The sequence below is a fragment of the Erpetoichthys calabaricus genome, chromosome 3 (assembly GCF_900747795.2).
Source record: "Erpetoichthys calabaricus chromosome 3, fErpCal1.3, whole genome shotgun sequence".
NCBI lineage: Eukaryota > Metazoa > Chordata > Cladistia > Polypteriformes > Polypteridae > Erpetoichthys > Erpetoichthys calabaricus.
Genome location: NC_041396.2, coordinates 54,686,420 through 54,708,202, shown reverse-complemented (window position 1 = coordinate 54,708,202; position 21,783 = coordinate 54,686,420). Strand labels below are relative to the sequence as shown.

Below are 21,783 nucleotides of genomic sequence, written 5' to 3'. Positions count from 1 at the left end.
ATTCCCTCTGTAATATAACAAGACTAAACCTAATATATTAAATGCATACACTTAGCTTCTAATCTTCAATATTTGTTTAATCTAATAAACTCACCCATAAAATGTAACACACCAGAGATCTTAATATCTTTGGATGCAAAAATATGCATTTGACATGTTTGAATGGGACTATCTATTCACCACTATGCATAAATTTGGGTTTGGCCCAAATATATGTGCATGGATCAGACTACTCTATATTAGTCCAGAAGACTCTATTTATATTAACACTAGTCATTTAGCCCGTTACAATAACGGGCGCTAGAACAGTAGTGCATAAACATTAGTAGGAAATGGCAAGGGACTTTGACCTCATTCTTTTTGTTGGTCGTATTTTTCTTTCTTTCAGCCTTTTGTTTGTTGATGTTTACTTGCTGTGCTGACCGTTCTTCGTGGGCTGCCACAGTGTATTGTGTGTCTTTAATTTTCTGTGACAGTAATACTGTCTTGTACGTCCGATGGCTTGAACGTCCGTAATATACCTTTAATTTTCTCTGGTGGTAATACAGGCGTGCGCGTCAGTAATATGCCTTTAATCTCCTCAGACAGTAATACTGGCTTGTATGTAGCTGTAATATGAGTCACTGTATTGTGTTCCTTTAATTTCCTCTCGCAGTAATATTGGTTTGTATTTCCGGAAAACGCCTCTAACTTTCTCTGACAGTAATATCGCGCATCGCACCGTGCCCCGCGCATGCGCACTTCACCAGAAGACACACACACACGGACACCTGGACGCACAAAGGGATTTTATTAAAGAGGATTATTTCAGACTATTTTAAACTAGATCGTGGTACTCAACAAGAATCCCCCTATCACCACTGCTCTTTGCAAATGTACAAACATGCATATATCTCAGATCTGTTCTTCAAAAATGTAACTGTTTTGTTGAAAATTTTTCAAAGGATTTATTAAAACCAAGTTTTAAACACCCTGTTCTTAAAAAAAAAAAACTTGTTAATATTTGCTTATCCCCAATGTATATATGTATATATTTACTTTTTATTTGAATTTATTACAAGTATGTTTAAAAAAAAATTGTTTTTGTTTTTTTTTCTTCTTCTTCTTCTTGAAAGGTTATTGTGAAGAACCTGTCTTCTGGTACAAGGGTGGTATTGAAATCCCACTATGGTTATGAGATAGATGAAGTTAAGATCATGGGAAAGGATCGCTATCTGGTAGCTCATACATCAGACACATTGCTACTTGGAGACCTCATTTCCAACAAACTAAGTGAGGTAATGGTTTGGATTTTCTATAAACGTTTTTGTAAAATGACATGCCAGAGTAAAGTAGTACACAAACATGACATACTGTTTAACCTAAAATAATGAGCTGCCAGTGCTTTTTGGAAAATGTCAAGTCTCTACTTTAAAATGAATGCAACACTGTATATTAAATTAAGTCGATGTGCTATGTAACATGAGAAACGTATAGTTAAAATGTCAGAATGATTACTTTCAGCCCAGTATTCTATTCAATAACAATACTGAGGCAAATGTGTGTAGTGCAGGACAGTCCTACTGGTATTGTTTTTCCTTCCTTCCTTCCTTCCTTAAAAACTCCTATGTTTCTTGAAGTTGCAAGTTAATAAGAGCAATTGGTAGATTATTAAGTCTCAAAAATAATGTTGGCTGGCTTGGTGTGAGTAACAAATACTACCAATTTAACCTATAGCCTAGACTTTAAAAAGCAAAGTGCATATCATACTCCCTTTTTTGTGAGTGGGTATACTCAGTGGGGGTCAGCAGCCTTAAATTTCTTGGTGTTACTTGATGACCTTAAATAGGAACAACAGATCTTGGCTATTGTCAAGAAGGCCTACCAACAACTTTACTGACTAAGATATCTAAAAAAAAATCCATCTGTACTTACCAAATTCATTAGATCTCTGGTTATGAAACTTTTTTTGTTTGTGGTGCAATGTAAAGCATGATTTTTTTCCCTTCCCCTTTGGAGTTTCTCATTGTGTAAGAGTGGACAGGAGGTTATTACTTCATAGTGTTTGTGATTCACCTAAACACCTCTTACAGCACAGTGTGCGGTATTGTATCTGCTCCTTCTGTTAATGACATATTCAGTACACTTTTACTATATTTATTATGCTGTCTTTGAAAGACAGTTTTATTGAAGAAACCTGTCACTTCTCTATTTCATTCATTCTGGCAAACGACACTGACACCACAAGGTTCAATGAATAATTTTACTGTTAGTTCATGAGGCTACTCAATTACTGCTTGTGATGACAACTGCTGAAACAGATCAGAAGTGCATTTGTTTTGTATATTGTCTGATGTTGTATCTAATGTACACTGTTCTATTCATTGTCTATTTTAGCATTACACTAGCACCTCTAGTCTATGTGAGATATGCAAATAAGAATCTCATTAAACTCTACACACATATGAAAAACTTGCAATTAAAACATGCAGCGGTTCTTTGGCACCATTTTTCTTGTTCATTGTCTACATTTTAATAACTCATAAATCCTACATTTGTTTTTAATTAATCTAAATTAGTTTCATGTGGTACTAAATGTGCTTCATGTGCTTCCTTGCATTATAAAACAGCAATTTTGCTTGGCTTCATGGAATTACCCATTCATCAGTCAATTCTCCTTTCATAACCGTAATTTCAGGAATTAGTTTCTTTAGGCTCTTAGAGAATATTTTCTAGTACTCTGAAAAATGAAAATATGTCTAAAAAATAAAGAACACCCATCAGATAGCAACAAAATTATTTTGCTCAATCAAAACTGGAATATATTTTGCTGACATCTAAAGGTTATGTCAGATTTGCTTGCATAAGCAGAGCAATAGAAAATATTTTAGTATTTTATTTCACTCTTAATTTACCAGTGTACTCCCATGGAAACCCCTGTATGCCACCTCATGTTAGATTCATCATTACTGGTTCAAATGCCATTTTCCAGGTTTATCCAGGTTAGTGCCCCAAATCTGTTTCCTTCACTTTCCAAGGTCTTGGACATTCTTTGGTTTAAAAGTAATTTTTCTCATGTCATTCATCAACAATGTCTGGGCCTCATGCCTTCCAATCAATAATCCTCTGACTTTCACTCCACTTGTGTAAACCACCTTACTCCATTTCTCCTCAGCACAACACCTATTGCTTCAACACCAAGTTTTTCTCGTCATTCAATATTCATCTTCCTCTCACTCTATAATAATCCATACATCCATCCAATCATTCTCATCTAATTTGTTTCTGCTTTTTGCTTCATGTTCCACCTTCATTGGTCACATGTCACTTGTATAGTACATACCACTCCTCGTACAGCTTTCATAACCTTGTCCCTTTAATGCCATCTGTACAGCTTTACTAAATACAGAAAATAAAGGGATTTATTTAGTTGTTTTTATGCCAAGTTTATATAAGCAGTATGGGCACATGTCCTGATTCTAATGGCTGATAATCACTATATGCTATAAACATTTTAACGGGTTAGATTTGAAATGCTCTTGCACATTCTCTCCTGTTGCTTTGAAAGGTATTCTTATATATTTTGTAATTGTGTGCACCATTAGATGTGGTATGTACAAGTTTGAATGATTGTGTGCTAGATGGAAAGAAATTATTCCTGCTTGTGGGTATTTGCTGCGAAGGCTACAGTTTTCCAGCAACTCTGGAAGCTTCTGGTATAAGTGGGTGTTGAATGATATGCAAGTTCCCTTTGATGGACAGCATCTCAATCAAAGCTAATTACCATCTTCTACCACTGACTTCCAGTCTCCTAACTAGGTCTTACTGGTGCTATAAGCTCTCAGGTGATATTGATGGCATTGACTTGGGATCTAAACTGTTTTTAATATTTTTCTGTACTTTTATACCTTAACTATTTTTAAGACTCCTTATTTAAACGCAGTAAATTTGTATGCACTACCCAGCAGATGAGTTGCTGTTTTACTCATGTTAAGCATTTTGTGAGATTTGGAATATAACTGGTTGTATGACAGTTTTCACTATTAATTATTTTTTCACAATTTTTCATTTTTTTTTAAATTTGATGTGTGAACACAGGTAAAATATTTTTTTTAATATTACTTGGTGTCAGGTTCTACTTCAAGCAATTAACATTTTGTAGACTACAGCCACCATAAACACAGAAGAACTACAGTAATTTACAAATGCTAATATGAAATAGCACATAAGCTTAGGTGTCAGGTTCTACTTCAAGCAATTAACATTTTGTAGACTACAGCCACCATAAACACAGAAGAACTACAGTAATTTACAAATGCTAATATGAAATAGCACATAAGCTTAAAGCGGGTAGTGCATTAAATGTTTTTTGATCAGTTAAAACTGTACATAAATGAAAGCATTAGTTTTTATTTGTTCTTATCGCTGTTTCGTGCTTTTACATAATGCTGTGTATATTTTTCTTGTAGGTGGCTTGGCAGGGTTCTGGAGGAAATGAAAAATTTTTCTTTGAGAATGAAAATGTAAGGCTTTTGTGATAAAAAAAGTATTTCCAATGTAAAGTAGACTTTTATAGATGATGACCATAGACATATAGTGCTAATTAAATTTAGAAAGGCTAAATGTTCACTAATTTTTTGATATGCTAATAAATGTTTTTTTATAAAATATATATATATATTTTTTTCCTTATCGCTTCAGACTAAATTTGAAGTTGGCTGTTTTTTGGTTTTATTTGTACAACTGGATTTTGATTTTTGTAATAAGTACAGCTCTTAAGGTATAGTTCCTGTACAAAGTATTTGCCCCCTTTGTAAGTCTTCATATTTTATTGTTATTATATATTTAGTCATAATGGATTTAATTTAGCTTTTTTGACACTGAATAACTGTAAGACTTTTTAATGTCAAAGTTAAAAAATATTTCTGGAAAGTCATTTAAACTGATTGCAAATTTAAAACTCAAAATAATTGATCTCATATGTATTAGCCCCCTTTAATATGACACACTAAACTCAGGCGGTTTTAGAAGTTCCAAATTTAGTTTACTGGAGATGACCTATCAGTAGTCAAGGGGTTTCTATTGATTGTAATATAATTGCATCTTATCTGGAAGGTCCAATTTGTGGTCAGTATTGTGGACTAACCTATAGAATTGATTGTAAAGCACAAGTCAGGGTATAGATGTAAGAAAATATCCAAGTCACTGAATATCTCTTGAAGTTCAGTTAAATCATTCATTAAGAAATGTAAAGACTATAGCACAGCTGTAAATCTACTTAGAGCAGGCCATCAACAAAAAGGCCACTAAGAGACCAATGAAAACTCTTAAGAGGTTATAAGCTACTGTAAATCAGATTGGAGAAAATGCATGCAACTGTTGCCTGGGTGCTTCACTAATCGCAGCTTTATAAGACGGTGATAAAAAGAAAGCCACCCTTTTTTTTTTTTTTTTTTTTTTATAAAAAAGAAGTATGTGACATCTTGGATAGAGTTTGCCACAAGGTGCATGGGAGACTCTGGTGTCAGCTAATAGAAAGTAAGGGGTGAAAAGAAAAAGATTGTGAGGGTAAAAGGTAAAATGAATGCAGCTAAATACTGAGAAATTCTGGAGGAAAACCTGATGCCGTCTGCAATAAACATGTATGTGCCTTAGGAGAAGATTTGTTTTCAAAGCCAGAGCAATTTTACAAAGAAGAGTGAGAAAAATGTGCACTGTCCAGATTTGTAAGGCTGAGAGAGAGAGATCTGACCATGCAGACTCAAGCTTTAATTGCTGCCAAAGGTGCATCTACTAAATACTGACTTGAAGGGGGTGAAAACATATGTGATCAATTATTCTGTGTTTTATATTTGTAATTAATTTAGACCACTTTATCTAGAATTCTGCTCACATTGACTTTAAACAATATTTTATCTGTTGATCAGTATCAAATATGCACAATTCAATCCACTGTCCTTCAATGTTATATAACGACAAAATGTAAAAATGTCCAATGGGGTGAATAATTTTCATAGGTACTGTAAATGGAAACACTGCAGGTGGAGAAACAAGATGTAATAGATTCATAGCACACAAGAGATCAATATTTTATGTAAATTATTATCCTTGAATGCTGTGATGGTGAAAGGAATACTTGAATAACATGCATTGTATGATACAGATTTTTATGTGCAACCCATTAAATGTTTAATACTGAAATTAAGTTTTGCTGTTAATGAGGTTAAAATACATTTTTTAAATTATACCATTTAGATCTGTATTTATTTACTTCTGTTGACTTAGTTAAAACAGTAGAAATGCAGTAAATATTGTTTTATGCTTTAACTAAAAGTGCTTATGATGATGATTTCACTTGCGGTATAAATCTGTAGTTTATGGTAATGTACCTGGATATGCATATTTCATATGTAGGGCAGAAAGTGCTATTTGTTGAGTGTAATGTGTTTCTTTTTTTCTGTCATTTTTTGGTAAAACTGTTCTTTCTAAAAGTTCATATTACCCACAAAAGCAACTTTGAGAAAACATTGGAGCATTAGGATGCAGTATAACCACTAGAATCACAAATGAAAGCAAACTGGGGAGAGGGGTGGGTGATGGAGTAAGGGTTAGACATGATCTCCGATCACCTCCCTTCTTTGGTTTAAGCAGGAACCACAAATCCATTCTAATAATATAATAAGGATATGTAGTATTACCACACAGTAAATAACATTGTTTTTGTCTTTATTTCCTACTGGCTAATACTGCTGTTTTTATCAATTTTTTAAACATACTCATTTATGTTTAGGTGTGCATGATTTTCAATGCTGGAGAATTGACTCTTGTAGAGTTTGGAAATAATGAAATACTGGGATCTGTTCGAACAGAATTCATGAACCCACATCTGATCAGGTTTTTTTCTATTTTTTTTACCTTAATTAAAATTTATTACATAGACCAAAATGACTCATGTTATATAACCAGTGACAGGTTGCACTATGTTAAATTCTTCTTGTAGGAAAATGCAGTTTGAATTGCAACAAGTAAAAAGAAATCACACATCTATTAATTATTCCACATTTATTTCACAAAGACTCTAGTAAATATGGCACTAGAGAATGTTTAGTGCTGATCACCAAATTTTAATAAGAATTTTACTGTACTCTGTACACATGAAAATAATGACCCTGTATAATTATATTAGTAAATTATTAATATCAGTTAATTTTTTTAACTACTGGAGAATATTTTACTTTTGCATACCATACTGTGTTATGAAGTGTTTATTCAGCATTCAAAGTATGTTACAGAAGTAAAGGGGTAAACCCTACTATGAAAGTGACATTGTTCATTCTCAGAATTTCTTCGCAGGTCAGATTTAACAAAGGTTTACATGGGTGCTTCTCTTATTAATGCAAAATATAGTGACAATGACAAAAAGAAAAGAACTAAAGCATGTGTTGTGGTGTTTATTAAGTGATTGTATTTTTTGGGCAATTACTTATGTTTTTTTTTTTAATTTATTTTTAGACTGTATTTCAGTTCCCTTTCATAACTGGTGGCAGATAGACAGTAAATATAAGCAGAGTCCCAAGTCATTTCTGTTGCATTGTTGTTTGCCTCTATTTTGAAATATCTAGCTGTGCCAAAGATATATTAAGGAAAAAAAATAACGCAAAGCTAGAAAGTTGCAGGAAATCTTGACTTGGTGCCATGCTTTTTTTATAAACTTAAATAATTTACCAATTCAATATAAATGAGGTATAAAAACATTCATATGTAAATAAGTTATACCAAGTACTGAATGGTACAGACTACCATTAAGATGCAATTTGTCACAGAGCTCGTTGTGGTGTTAGGATGTTATAAATACTTTGAAAATATAAAAATAATTGAAGATATTGTTTTTTTTTTCCTGCCACGAGTGCTACAGTATTGCTAAACAAATACTTATGAGGAGTTAAATATATATACAGTAATCCCTCCTCCATCGCGGGGGTTGCGTTCCAGAGCCACCCGCGAAATAAGAAAATCCGCGAAGTAGAAACCATATGTTTATATGGTTATTTTTATATTGTCATGCTTGGGTCACAGATTTGCGCAGAAACACAGGAGGTTGTAGAGAGACAGGAACGTTATTCAAACACTGCAAACAAACATTTGTCTCTTTTTCAAAAGTTTAAACTGTGCTCCATGACAAGACAGAGATGACAGTTCCATCTCACAATTAAAAGAATGCAAACATATCTTCCTCTTCAAAGGAGTGCGCGTCAGGAGCACAGAATGTCACATAGATAGAGAAAAGCGAACAAATCAATAGGGCTGTTTGGCTTTTAAGTATGCGAAGCACCGCGGCACAAAGCTGTTGAAGGCGGCAGCTCACACCCCCTCCGTCAGGAGCAGGGAGAGAGGGAGAGAGAGAGAGAGAGAGAGACAGAGTTTGTTTTTCAATCAAAAATCAATATGTGCCCTTCGAGCTTTTAAGTATGCGAAGCACCGTGCAGCATGTCGTTTCAGGAAGTAGCTGCACAAAAGATAGCAACGTGAAGATAATCTTTCAGCATTTTTAGACGAGCGTCCGTATCGTCTAGGTGTGCGAACAGCCCCCCTGCTCAATCCCCCTACGTCATGATCAGAGAAAGTCAGCGCGAGAGAGAGAGAAAAGTAAGCTGGGCATTAAAGACAGTGTTTTATTGACTCAGCTGAAATATCAAAGGATAGGCGTCCAAAGCAGGAAACTTCATCACCCAAACTAATGTGTAGCCTAGTCCATTGCATCAGTTCTTTGATGTTTTCAAAAATAGTCTAAAAGTGCCGCCAACATTGTATTTTTTTCTGATAAATTTTCAATTTCTCTGAAATACATGATAGCTTTGGCAGAATCCATTTCATCGGCGGTAGTAAGCATTTTTCTAATTAATTCTCGTGCTATCTCATTTAATACTTTAATTTTAAAAGATATTTAATTAGGCATGAGAAATCTACAGAAGACGATTCACCAATCAAAACGCAGTACAGTATGTGCTAGAGCCCACCCTCTCAACTTTGACAAGTGAAAGTGACAGTTTTATTTCAAGCTGTATTTCATGACGTGTTTGGAGGAATATTATGGACAAAATAAAATAAATAAGCAACAAAAAACATATTTCGTGACAGATTTATTTATTCTCACGTCTCACAGTATGTTTATTTATTTCCGCATTTATTTACTAGCCGTGCCCCACAGCTCCGCCTGCGTAGAAGTGAAACAGGACAGCGAGGAGGGCCCTACCTGGCTCCCTACTCCTGACGTCATGCTTCCCCCACCCCTCGGCCTGCATGCTCTGTCTCAGATTAGCGAGAATATATCGCCCCTGCAAGCAAACTATGATTCTTAGCACGATGAGAAAAGTCACAAAAACAAGCAGAATGTTCTAGCAAATTCTAGAAAAAAAACCAATCTAAATCCATTAAGTAGTTCTCTTGTTCGCTAGCTAAGTGGATGTAAGATACGCCCCGAGGGTGGCGCATGAATGAGAAGGGCCCTGCCCTACTTTACTTGACCAGCTGCGTTTCTCTCAGGTTTTTGCACAAATAAATCAGTACCGCAAGTGAACTATGATACTGTTAATAAACGATGAGAGAGGTCGGAAAATCAACTGGAATATTCAAGCAAATTATAGAAAAAAAACGGTCTAAATCCGTTAAGTAGTTTTCTTGAAAAGCAGACAGACATACAGACAGACATTAGATTATATATATATATATATATATAATAGAGAGAGAGAGAGAGAGAGATTTGATTTTGTCAGAAATATTCCTCCATAGGCCTTGTAAGATTGTTAACATATTTAAATATAATTTAAAATAAATTGTTGTTTAAATAAAATGTCTGCTTTTTATAGCAATTAAGAAATGTGGAAAAAGATTTGATGTTTGCTTAAAAGGATCTTTATTAAGCCATGTAAAGTTGATGTATTTTACAATGTATATAAGATAAAGTTTAGTTTTAATCTTGTGTCACTCAATTTAAAATCATTTATTTCTGTGCAAAATGTTAGAGTTAAAAACAGTGATATGTGCTATTTTTTGCTTTTTTAAACAGTGTTCGTTTAAATGAAAGAAAACAAAGAGGTGTTGAAGACAATAAGAAACTTGCATATCTTGTTGACATGAAGACAATAGCAATTTGTGAGTACCTGTAATATCTTTGTCAGTGATCTTTCACTGAAAATAATTTTGCATTTGATTATATTTAATTATACTTTTGTTGAGAACAGATTTTGTGTTCATCTGACAGCCATATCACCATTATGAAAAATTAAATTTTCCACAATAAAAAATTTGTATTACTGCAGTTTTCAGCTAGTATAGACCTAAATAGTAATAAATGAACCTAGTGGAGTTTGCTTCGCTATGAGAAATGCACAGAAAGTTTTTGAACTTTACCGAACTGAAATGAATTAAAGTCAATGGGGAAGGAGGAACTATACTCATTTTGAATGGATTATAATGGTGCAGTGGTCTTTTAAGTGTTCTTGATAGCTAGGATAATGCCTGCTAACTATGCTAGGAAATGCTAGGCTGATTATTGTGGTCAAAAATGTAATCTGAGGAAGCAGTTCTAACTCAAGAATTTTAAGCTGCAGCCTCTGGCACAGCTGGGACATCATTTTTGTTCTCCATGTATCTTTTATTTATTTTTTCTCTTAATGCTTGAAATCTGGCTAGAGTATTGATTGAGTAATGACATCACACATGCTTGAAGTAAAACGGCAACATTCTTACAATAGGTACGTGTGATAGTTCTGCCAATGGCTGCTACAGATCTCTGATGTCATACTGGCCTCACAAAGCACCATGGGGCATTGGGGAAGAAAATGTTCACCCTAGCCAAAAAGTGAATTTCCAGGAAAATATATGCTGAACAAGGTTGTTGGCCTAGCCAGCTACAAAGCAAATTTCCAGAAAAATATTTGGTGAACAAGGTCATCATTGAACATAATATATTTGCTGAGAAGCATGCTTTGGTGAATTTTGCCCATCAACACTAGACCTGAAATACACTTACTTTGACAGAGAAACAGCATTAATCAAAGTGTATACTATTGCATTTCCCCAAGTGAAAATTATTTTATTTTGGAAATTGCCTAGCACTTGTTTCCTTCAGAATACTTTATCCTATATTGTATATTGTTTCTTGCAATTGCCAATTTTATTGTAATTTATTGTTTCACTAGCAAAATACCCGCGCTTCGCAGCGGAGAAGTAGTGTGTTAAAGAGGTTATGAAAAAAAAATGAAACATTTTAAAAATAACGTAACATGATTGTCAATGTAATTGTGTTGTCATTGTTATAACTGTTGCTGTCTTTTATATATATATATATATATATATATATATATATATATATATATATATATATATATATATATATATATATATATATATATATATATATATATAATATACACACACACATAAACATTTATATACATATACATATATATACATATCTACATATACACATCTACATATATATACACACATACATAAACACACACATAAGACTTACTGAGTGAAACGGGCTTTCATTGACAATCATGTTACGTTATTTTTAAAATGTTTCCTTTTTTTTTCATAACCTCTTTAACACACTACTTCTCCGCTGCGAAGCGCGGGTATTTTGCTAGTATATATATATATATATATATATATATATATATATATATATATATACATATACACACATACATGCAGTTTTAATAACACAGAAATCAATATAAACATTAACATCATTATCATATGAGAATATGAAGTAATATATAAGAAGCACATTTCATATAAATATAAATTATTAAACAGTAAAATCTTCTTCTGTAATTTGCTACCGTGGCAATTTGTGTGTCTGTCCAGGATTTTAAATCACCTGTAGCTCGCAAACCGTTTCACCTATACACTTGAAATGTGGTACACATATAGTACGTCACGTCTACTATCCGCTTTATGGGTGATGATTGTTTTAGTCTTTTTATCTTTATTTTATTTTATTGTAGAATCAACTCCTATCTGCGCACAGCAGGGCAGCCGTGGGTGGATGCGTATGGTGTATTCACTCCATGTTATCGTGCATTGCGCTGTCAGTGGTATTTTGATAAAAGAATTTGAACAACATATAAGAAGCGTATAAATTATTAAACAGTAAAACATTAACATTTAAGAAGTAAAGTTACATTAAGTACTACTGCAGTGCCTTCGGGTATACCTCATTTTTTGTTTGCCCATTACATGCTTAAATGTATACATTTTTTGGTGCACCTACCCGAGAACACGCGACATATAACCGAGCGTGGGAGAAGCATGGATTTTAAACACGCGTTGAGTTGATCTGCTGGTCTCCTTCGTGGAATAACTGGTAATGTTTGACTAAAATCTACAGCGAGTAAAACGACATTACCTCCTATTTTTTTTTTACGATCTCTGAGATCTTGCTTTTTTCGGTTCAAGGCTTCATAAGCTCTTTTATGTTGTATGGTGTACTTATCCCAAACCATCATCTTTGAATGTTGCAAGACTTTCGCCTTGTATGTAGATCGGGGTAATTACATTCATTGCATTCCTAGTCTGAATCACAATGTGATTGTATGGGTGGTTACCTGGCACTGTAGGGTTGCCACCCGTCCTTTAAAATACGGAATCGTGCCGCGTTTGAGAATGAAATTGCGCGTCCCGTTTTGAATCAATACTGGACAGGATTTATCCCGTATTTTTTTTATCATTTTTTTTTTAAAGCAGCGTCTCATGCAAATCATCCCACACGCATTTTATGAAGATGCCTCCTTTCCTACTTTTGATTGGGTAATACTTGATGTCATCGTTAGTTTGATTGGTGTTTTTAACTGTCCAGTGAGGAGGGCGTGTCTTTTAAGTACAGTGTGCAAAGTGTTGGCACTGAGATGTGGCGTCAGCGCCATACTTGAAGCCCCTAACGTTGCGGTCAGCAAGTCGGCTAACATCCGCCATGTGCCGTCTTTCAGTTGCGAGAAGCAGATCATAGAATGGTTGAAACTGTTGCCCCTAACGTTGCGCCACGGCGTGTGGTTCGTTTATACCTCGTGTGTTCTCATTAAACTTTTATCTCGCGAATATGTTATTGGAATCCGCAGCGGGAGCGTTTCTATAAACTTAATTTAAACTTACGTTTTACACCGTGCTTTCTTTCCCTTATGAACATTCTTGTATGCTTAACTCGCTCCGTTCTCAATTGTTTAATTAATTTTTTGCTCTTTGCTGTTTGTGGGTCTTCCTCCATTTCCCCCTACTTCGTTCTTTTATCTCGCGAATATGTTATTGCAATCCTTAACGGGAGCGTTTCAATAAACTGATTGAAAATAGTTTTGCATTTACCTTTTTAGTAAAAGGCGAGCTTTTAAGCCTGAGAAATGAGCCCGTAAATGCACACGTTTAATTGCACATGTCTTAATATGTATGGTTACACAGTATTAAAAGACAGTGAACAACGTCAGTTACCTTTGTTCCCGCGTTTGATAAAAGGTGAGCTTTTAAGCCTGAGAAATCACCCCGTAAATGCACACGTTTAATTGCACATGTGTTAATATGTATGCTTACACAGTATTAAAAGACAGTCAAAAATTAACGTCATTTACCTTCGTTCCCGCGTGTGACTCGTGCTGTAAATCTCTTCCTTGTTTTTAGTTCACGTGATTACGTAGGAGGCGTGATGACGCGATACGTGACTCCGCCTCCTCCATTACAGTGTATGGACAAAAAATATGTTCCAGTTATGACCATTACGCTTTGAATTTCGAAATGAAACCTGCCTAACTTTTGTAAGTAAGCTGTAAGGAATGAGCCTGCCAAATTTCAGCCTTCCACCTACACGGGAAGTTGGAGAATTAGTGATGAGTGAGTCAGTCAGTCAGTCAGTGAGTGAGTCAGTGAGGGCTTTGCCTTTTATTAGTATAGATTCAATTGTGGATGTTCACCCGAAAAGCTAAAATATGGAGTCAATTAAGCTTTTATCAAAGCTTAAAATAGCAAATTGTGTAATATGTCCGTGATGAATTAGCCTTTTCGAAACATGTAAGTTATTTCAGATATTCAGATATGTTAGTTTAAGGCATTCCTTTAGTTTAACATTTTGTAGTCTATATTTGCTGCCTGTTAACTGTTACTTTGATTTTCCATTGTAGTGGATCTTGTTGGGGGATATAACCTTGGTACAATCAGTCATGACAGCAAAATTGATTGGCTGGAACTAAATGAAACTGGATGCAAGTTACTTTTTAGAGATAAGAAACTTCGGGTAGGTGAATATAGCATTTTATAGGAGAATAAGTTATTTTTTGATAATTATTTAAAATATTTTTATTATCAAATTCTGTATTTTTAAATTCTCATTTTTGATTTCTTTTTTCAGTTACATTTATTTGATGTTGAGAATGGAAGCAAAACTACTGTATTGAATTATTGCTCATATGTTCAGTGGGTTCCTGGCAGTGATGTTGTAGTTGCCCAAAACAGAGGCAATCTCTGTGTCTGGTATAACATTGATAGCCCAGAAAGAGTCACCATGTTTCCACTGAAGGTAATAAAAAAAGGGCGATTCTTATTTTTATTTTGATTTGCCACAAAGTCAATAAGATAACGTCAAAAATGTTAGATTTAACATTCAGTGCTTAAAAGTAAGCATATTGCATTTGCTTGTTTTTCATATTCTCCAATATATTTTACGCAAACATGAAAATTAAAATTTAAAATTTACATTTTAATTGAACAAGGCAGGTGTACATCAGTTTTCTATTTACCATAGATAGATAGGATAAATAATTTATTTGGATATCCTTATATATTTTAGCTGTTCATTTTGAGTGCTATATTTCCATGGATTATTCTTCTCACAATTTTGTAATAGAACAAATGGGAGTAGTATTGTCACTCTGATCAAGAACACTGTCATTTGAAATGCATTAGGTATTTCAGAATCACTCATATTTTCTGCTAAAGGTCAGCACATGGAACAGGAAGAAGAAATAAAGTATTATTATTATGATGCATTTTTTCCTGTTATATTTATTGTTTGCAGTTTGCTGACCATCTTATCCATTTATATGTCTAGCCATAATAAAAAAGTAAAAAGGATTTTAATTTATGCTTGATTCTGAATGTTTCCAAATGACACAACATGCTAATTAAAAGGACAGGCTCAGTTATGGGACGCACTCTGAACCTCCCTGGAATTAATAGTAAAGGAAAGAATAAAAGCAATACTGAGTGCCATTATCAACAATTTTGCATTGTCTGACACACTAACACTGAGTACTTTCAGCCAATGAATTATTCAGCAGACATGTGTCAAAAGACACTACTGGGGCTCCTTTATACCAATGGTAATACACATGCATAATGTCGCACTGCAAGAGTAACTGCTAAATCAAAAGTTTTCTTTCTTTTTAATTTAAGTTCTATCTATCTATCTATCTATCTATCTATCTATCTATCTATCTATCTATCTATCTATCTATCTATCTATCTATCTATCTATCTATCTATCTATCTATCTATCTATCTATCTGTAATTGGATTTTCTTTATATATTCCTAATTCTTTAGGGAGATATAGTTGATCTAGAGCGCGGTAATGGTAAAACAGAAGTGATTGTGACTGAAGGAGTAAACACCATTTCATATACTCTGGATGAAGGGCTTGTGGAATTTGGTACTGCAATTGATGATGGAGACTATGACAGGTGAGCATGGCTGAAAATAGTTTTACACTTTCTGCTAACTAATTAACTTGTCATATTTTATAGAATTCTTTAAAGTATTGTTGGAGTTATTTGTAAAGGTATAAGAATGACAAATGAAACATGAGTAAGATGTAAATCCTAAAGAAAAGAACAATGAACTATCCATTGATCCTGAACAATATTGCATGAATCTGTCCCAAGAACAGTGTACAGTGTAATACATTAGGCATTTCAGAATGGCTTGCATGCTTTGCCAAAAGTCAGCATATGCAACATGAAAGAACTGGTACCATGTACCTATTTGTGGGAGACTATAGCCAATTACAATTAGGATTTTTTCTAGTGGAAGGTGGTCCCAGACAGGTCTGCCATGAACAATCATACTATAGATGACTGAATCTGCCTGGTATATCATCATTCAGTCAAATCTACCCTAACAAGCTGTATAGGTGAATTGCTATGGTAATTTGTGTCACTCCACGCTATCCATCGGTAAATCGTTGCCATCATTCCTGAGGAACTTGGCAGTATTTTAGAATTCTTCTTCTGAATTGACCTGATGCCAGTCCAAAGCACTTCAGTTTGCTCAATAACAGGACAACTCCAGGCATAATTGGGGTAGCCAGTGAAGGAAGTGATTGTCAAAACTGTGAATGGAGTACCACCTTTTTTAGTGGTTGATGTACTTTCTAAGGCATTCTCTATTAATTAATGGAGAGCAGAAAATCTCTACAGATTGTGTGAATTATTAGAATAGGCTATTGTACCTTTGGGAATATTCCTCTCAGGCATGAGAGCCTTCCTGAAAACATTGTTAGCAGTACTGTCATGTGATACTGTTATATGAATTAGGAGAAAAAGTGCTGTGATGTGTTGGACAAGCAATACATTTACGCTTAAATGTATATTTTTGGTCTCTTTCACACCCACATCATTGTTCACATATTGCATAAAATGCATTGTTCAAATATTAATACAGTAATTTTTTTTAGAGGCAATACAAGTTTCTTGAAATCATTCAAAGCTATCCATCTGCACCCTGATTATGGGAAGCAAAATGCATTGCACCCTAGGCATGTTCATAAACATTAACAAATGTGTTAACCTAAAAATGTTTATATTTTGCCATGTTAAACTTTCAACCAGAGCAAACTCAGCTCTGGTTTTTGGTCTTTCTTTGTCACTGTAAATATATTCAATATACATATCCTGTGATTTTCCCCTGCACAAATGGAGAATCTGTGTAAAGGTTGGCAGAAATAGATTGAACAATGTTGATTTGCATACTGGACAAACACACTTTCAACTTTATGTATTAGAGTAAATGTTATTCCACAGTTATATAGTATGTGCTTCACAAGGCTATCAATAATTAAAGCAAAGAATTAATGTATTTTTGTCTGAGGAGTTGTTAAAGTAAGTTGTAAAGCACCTTTAGATTCTGCTTGTCTGTGATGCATGATCCTGCTGTGATAAACCACTAAATGTACATACACAAATTTTTTATCTAAAGTTTGATTTGGTCATTCTGCAATGTACATTGTTTTCACAACTAAATCTTAAATTAATTCCACATTTTTGTATATTTGAATTTTTTTTTTGTTCTTTATTTCGCCTTATACAATTTCTTGTATTAGGAATTTGTTAGTTTTCACATACCCCTTGTGGTCAGAGCGCAGGGTCAGCCATTGTACAGCGCCCCTGGAGCAATTACAGGTTAAGGGTCTTGCTCAAGGGCCCAGCAGAGTAGGATCTCTTTTGGCAGCGACAGGGATTTGAACCGGCAACCTTTGGGATACCAGCGCAGATCCTTAGCCTCAGAGCCACCACTCCGCTTTAAATTTAATATTAATTAATTATTAATATTAATTATTAATATTAATTAATTATTAATATTCTATTAATATCTACAAATTATCCTTTTTTTATAAAAGGGCTACTGCATTTCTTGAGACACTTGAGATGTCTGCTGAAACTGAAGCCATGTGGAAAACTCTGAGCAAACTATCACTGGAGGCAAAACAGTTGCACATTGCTGAAAGGTCAGTGAAAGGCACTACTTGCACATTTTAAATAAGTAAAAATAAAAAAAAAATTAAGATAAATTTTAGTATGTAAATATTATATAGCAAATGGAGTTCCAAGCTGCATAGCACACTGTTAAAAAGGCATTATATATGAGACTGAACAAGCACCTTTGTCATCACCTGTAACTGGTTCATTACCTTTTTGGTTAGATTATTTGGTCATTCAACTGCTAGGTTCCTGGCTTTATATTGGGAGATCATTTTGTGGAGAACACATTCTTTCTATTCACAAAATCTCCAACATCATTCAGAATTTCACTCTCAGATTCTTTGGATCTTAAATTTATTGTTCAAAGTATTCTGAGTAAATAGCAATGTTTTGTTCAGTTCTTTCTATGGGTAATAAGATATTAGCTGACCATGTACTGTATGTCATGAAATGACAACTTATTATTATGGATATAAATACTGAATATTATTTCCACTTTAGATAGTTGAATCATTTACATGCTTCAAAAATTATCTGAGCTCTGTATTAATTTAAAGGTGGGTGTAATTTTTGCTGAAAGTCAGAGTTGTATTATAAAAATATATGTATATGCTATTTATTTTTTATTTTAAAAGTAAATAATAAATGCATCCTGAATGTAAATCATAATTTAAAATGTGTTAAAATATACCACCATGTTTTTCTTAAAAATACCAATTAATAATGCCAATTAAGCACTTAAAATGTGAAAATATATCACATTTTGAAATTGTTATGTGTCTAAAGGTGCTTTGCTGCTTTGGGAGATGTGTCTAAAGTGAAATTTCTGAATGAAACCAACAAAATTGCGGACAGAGCAGCAAAGGAGTTTGTATGTATCATTTATTTTCTTATGTTATAACTGGTAGCAATTTTGATCTTTTACGTGCATTTTATATACATATATGGCACAGTTCCCTGTTTTCAATCCATCTGGCCCCTCCATACTAGGAGTGCAGCAGCACAAACATTTCATAATCTCAGAATAAGGTTAAAAATTTTATTTGCTGATATGCATGCCATACTCGCCAGGAATGGACATTAATTTTCAAAAAAGTCTAAGTCTCAAAGTCTAGTCAGATACACATATATAATTTAAGTAATCATTGCTGAGCTGTTAGTGCTTTATATAGCCTTCTATTTACCAGTTCATGATTATTTAATTTGAAGTATGTGTGGCAGTTTTTGATAAATATGATTATTTCATTACTATTTATTTATACTATTACTATTATAAATACAACCACTTAAAAATATATTCATGTGTATGTGTGCAGAGGCATACATTTGTTTAGTTATAGTTATAGTACTCTTGCATTGCATAATATTGTTTGTTATATATTTTTAACCATATTATATCTATAAATGTGTGCACTTTAGAATGTTCAATGGGAAGTGTGTTCAACCTTAGTTAATTGAAGCATTATTTTGTTGTGTTATAGTCAGTTAAGACTTTAAGTTATCCTTTAATGCTGTAGTAACTTTTCTGTTTTTCTGTTAGGGCGTTGATGGCTCAGAATTCTATCAGGTGAAAGCTCGTCTTGCAATGTTAGAGAAGAATTTTAAGATGGCAGAAATGTATTACTTAGAGCAGGTAAATATGTTTTAATTTACTAGGGGGCTGTGCATCCTGCTCGCTTCGCTCACCAACTCCTGGGTGGGCGCTACACACTAGCCACTTTGCGGATCTGCCGCTCGTGTATGGGGAAATGGATGTATAATTTCAACAAGTTATTTTCATGGGAATTGTTACTTATGCATAATAGAACTATTTTATATTACAGCAAGTAATTAACCATAGTAAAAAATAGTAAAATGTAATAAATTGATAGAAAATGATGTTTCATGTTGCGTTAGAGGTATTCGTTGCGTTATACATTTTTGTTCTGTTTGGCTTTGAAATTAACATGCAAATACTTTTTAAACTTTCACTTTTACTGTAAAACTTCAGTAAAAACAATTTTTTTTAAATTAACTTTTCACCAATATCACATTAAATTTTGATTCAGTGTTTGGACTTACATCATGACAATGCAATGTATAACTGTCCGTGAGTGAATATCATTTCTTTCTCTCTAATAAATAAACCAACTTTTTCAATGTTTGTCCCCGTGATTTGTTAATTGTCATAGCAAAAACTATTCTAACGGGAAACTGTAAATGTTTTAATACGAATGGCATATCAAGATCTCCTTTGGTGTCTAATGTTATCCACAGAAGATGTACATTACCTTTCTTGTCACCTGTTAAAATTTTACATGTCAGAATTGTTCAACTAACTTTGAATACAACTAATCTTGTCCTATTACATAGCCCATCACTCAGACATAAATTATGCAATAACATTACAATACATCCTTCTTTCAACAGTAATTCGGCTGGTGGAAGACCGGATGGTGTTAACGGTTGTAGATATTCTACGGGATATTAAAAGTTGTTGTTTTCATCTTCTGTACCATCACCACCAACTGTTTCAGCATAGTATATTGATACGCATTTAACCAATTTGCCAGCATAGTATATTGATACGCATTTAACCAATTTGCCACATAACCGATCGACAATTTTCGCATTAATGAGTTTGACTTTATCGTTTCTCGGTGCTAGGATTGCCCGTGTACTCATTTCTTCTGTTGATAAGAAGTAAGATTTGGACATAAGTCTTCTTTTATTGGAAACTTAGTGAGGAAAACATTAAAATTTATAAGAGCGGAGAGCGCAGGAACTGTGTCTGACAAAAGCATTCACACGAATGAGAGGTGAGAGGACCATGAGTGTGGTTGAAAATGGTTGAGAGGAGGGCGGGATTTAAAAAAATCTTTTGGCAATAGTCTCATCTCACGGGATTTGAAAAAATCTCTTGGCAATTTTATAACAGAGAGATATTTTTTAATAAAATACAATTATAGGTTTTATCTGGTGAAGTGTTGAAGCCTCTGAAAAGTGGTACATTTTTTTTGAAGTATTAAAGAATTTGAACTTTTGGTTCTAACATACATGATTTAAAAGTGATTTTCTTTAATTACTAATTTATTCAAATAAAATTAGGACTTACCTATTCAATCCACATTGAATTCTAAAACACACATTTAAACTTGCTTATTCTAACATCCGGCGCCGCCGAGAGTGGCAGCCTTTTCAGCAGCTCCGTGTAGGACTATATGTGTATGTGTATTTTTCTACTTTTATTTTTCTATTTTTATTTATTGATCACTCCTACCACTTTTATTTTATGTGGATTTGTTCCCTGGACACACTTACTTTTACAACGTGGGCATGGATTTTTACACGCCGAGACTCGCCTATTCAAGTACTCAACTTCGAGCGCTGAGAACAAATGCCAGTGCCGGTGTGGTTCCCTATTTACCTGACGAGGTAAGAAGGCGGTATCGTGGCAGCAGAGCCGGCAGTAAGCTAAAAATGAAGCGGCTTGCGAGAAAGTGGCGTTTTAAGCCTTCGGTGCCTTCTGTTATTCTGGGGAATGTGAACTCAATCTCAAATAAGATCGATGAACTGGCTGCGCTGGTGAAAAATGTCAGAACCTACAGAGAATGCAGTTTGTTGTGTTTCTGCGAAACGTGACTAACTAACACCATCCCAGATGCTAATGTGGAGCTACCCGGGTTTAGCACAGTTAGAGCGGACAGAGACGCAAGTACCTGTGGGAAGCACAAAGGAGGAGGACTCGCTCTCTATGTTAATACACGGTGGTGTAACTCTGGACATGTTAAAGTCAAAATCTCCACTTGCTGCAGGGACATCGAACTGTTGGCCATAAGTCTGCGTCCCTATTACTTGCCCAGAGAGTTTGGACACGTCATTGTTGTCATCGTGTATATTCCTCCTCGGGCGGACGTGGAGATAGCGAGTGACATCATCCATTCTGCTGTTGCTAAGTTACAAACGCAGCACTCCGAGGCACTTGTGCTAATCGCTGGAGACTTTAACCATGTGACGCTGGACAAAACATTACCTGCATTCTCCCAGTATGTGGACTGCAACACCCGGGGAAATAAGAC

The 21,783-nt window shown here is 34.4% G+C and overlaps 1 protein-coding gene across 1 annotated transcript in view; it reads left to right on the top strand.

The window, feature by feature from the left end:
• Positions 1–21,783, top strand: part of ift172 (intraflagellar transport 172) — a 122,739-nt gene that overhangs the window by 18,407 nt on the left and 82,549 nt on the right. The window contains exons 11-20 of the mRNA XM_028796836.2: positions 1,116–1,277; positions 4,449–4,502; positions 6,770–6,873; positions 10,046–10,131; positions 14,154–14,266; positions 14,381–14,548; positions 15,573–15,709; positions 17,644–17,751; positions 18,512–18,596; positions 19,266–19,358. Of these exons, the coding sequence (XP_028652669.1) occupies positions 1,116–1,277; positions 4,449–4,502; positions 6,770–6,873; positions 10,046–10,131; positions 14,154–14,266; positions 14,381–14,548; positions 15,573–15,709; positions 17,644–17,751; positions 18,512–18,596; positions 19,266–19,358 (1,110 nt within the window). The remainder of the gene's footprint in view (positions 1–1,115; positions 1,278–4,448; positions 4,503–6,769; positions 6,874–10,045; positions 10,132–14,153; positions 14,267–14,380; positions 14,549–15,572; positions 15,710–17,643; positions 17,752–18,511; positions 18,597–19,265; positions 19,359–21,783) is intronic.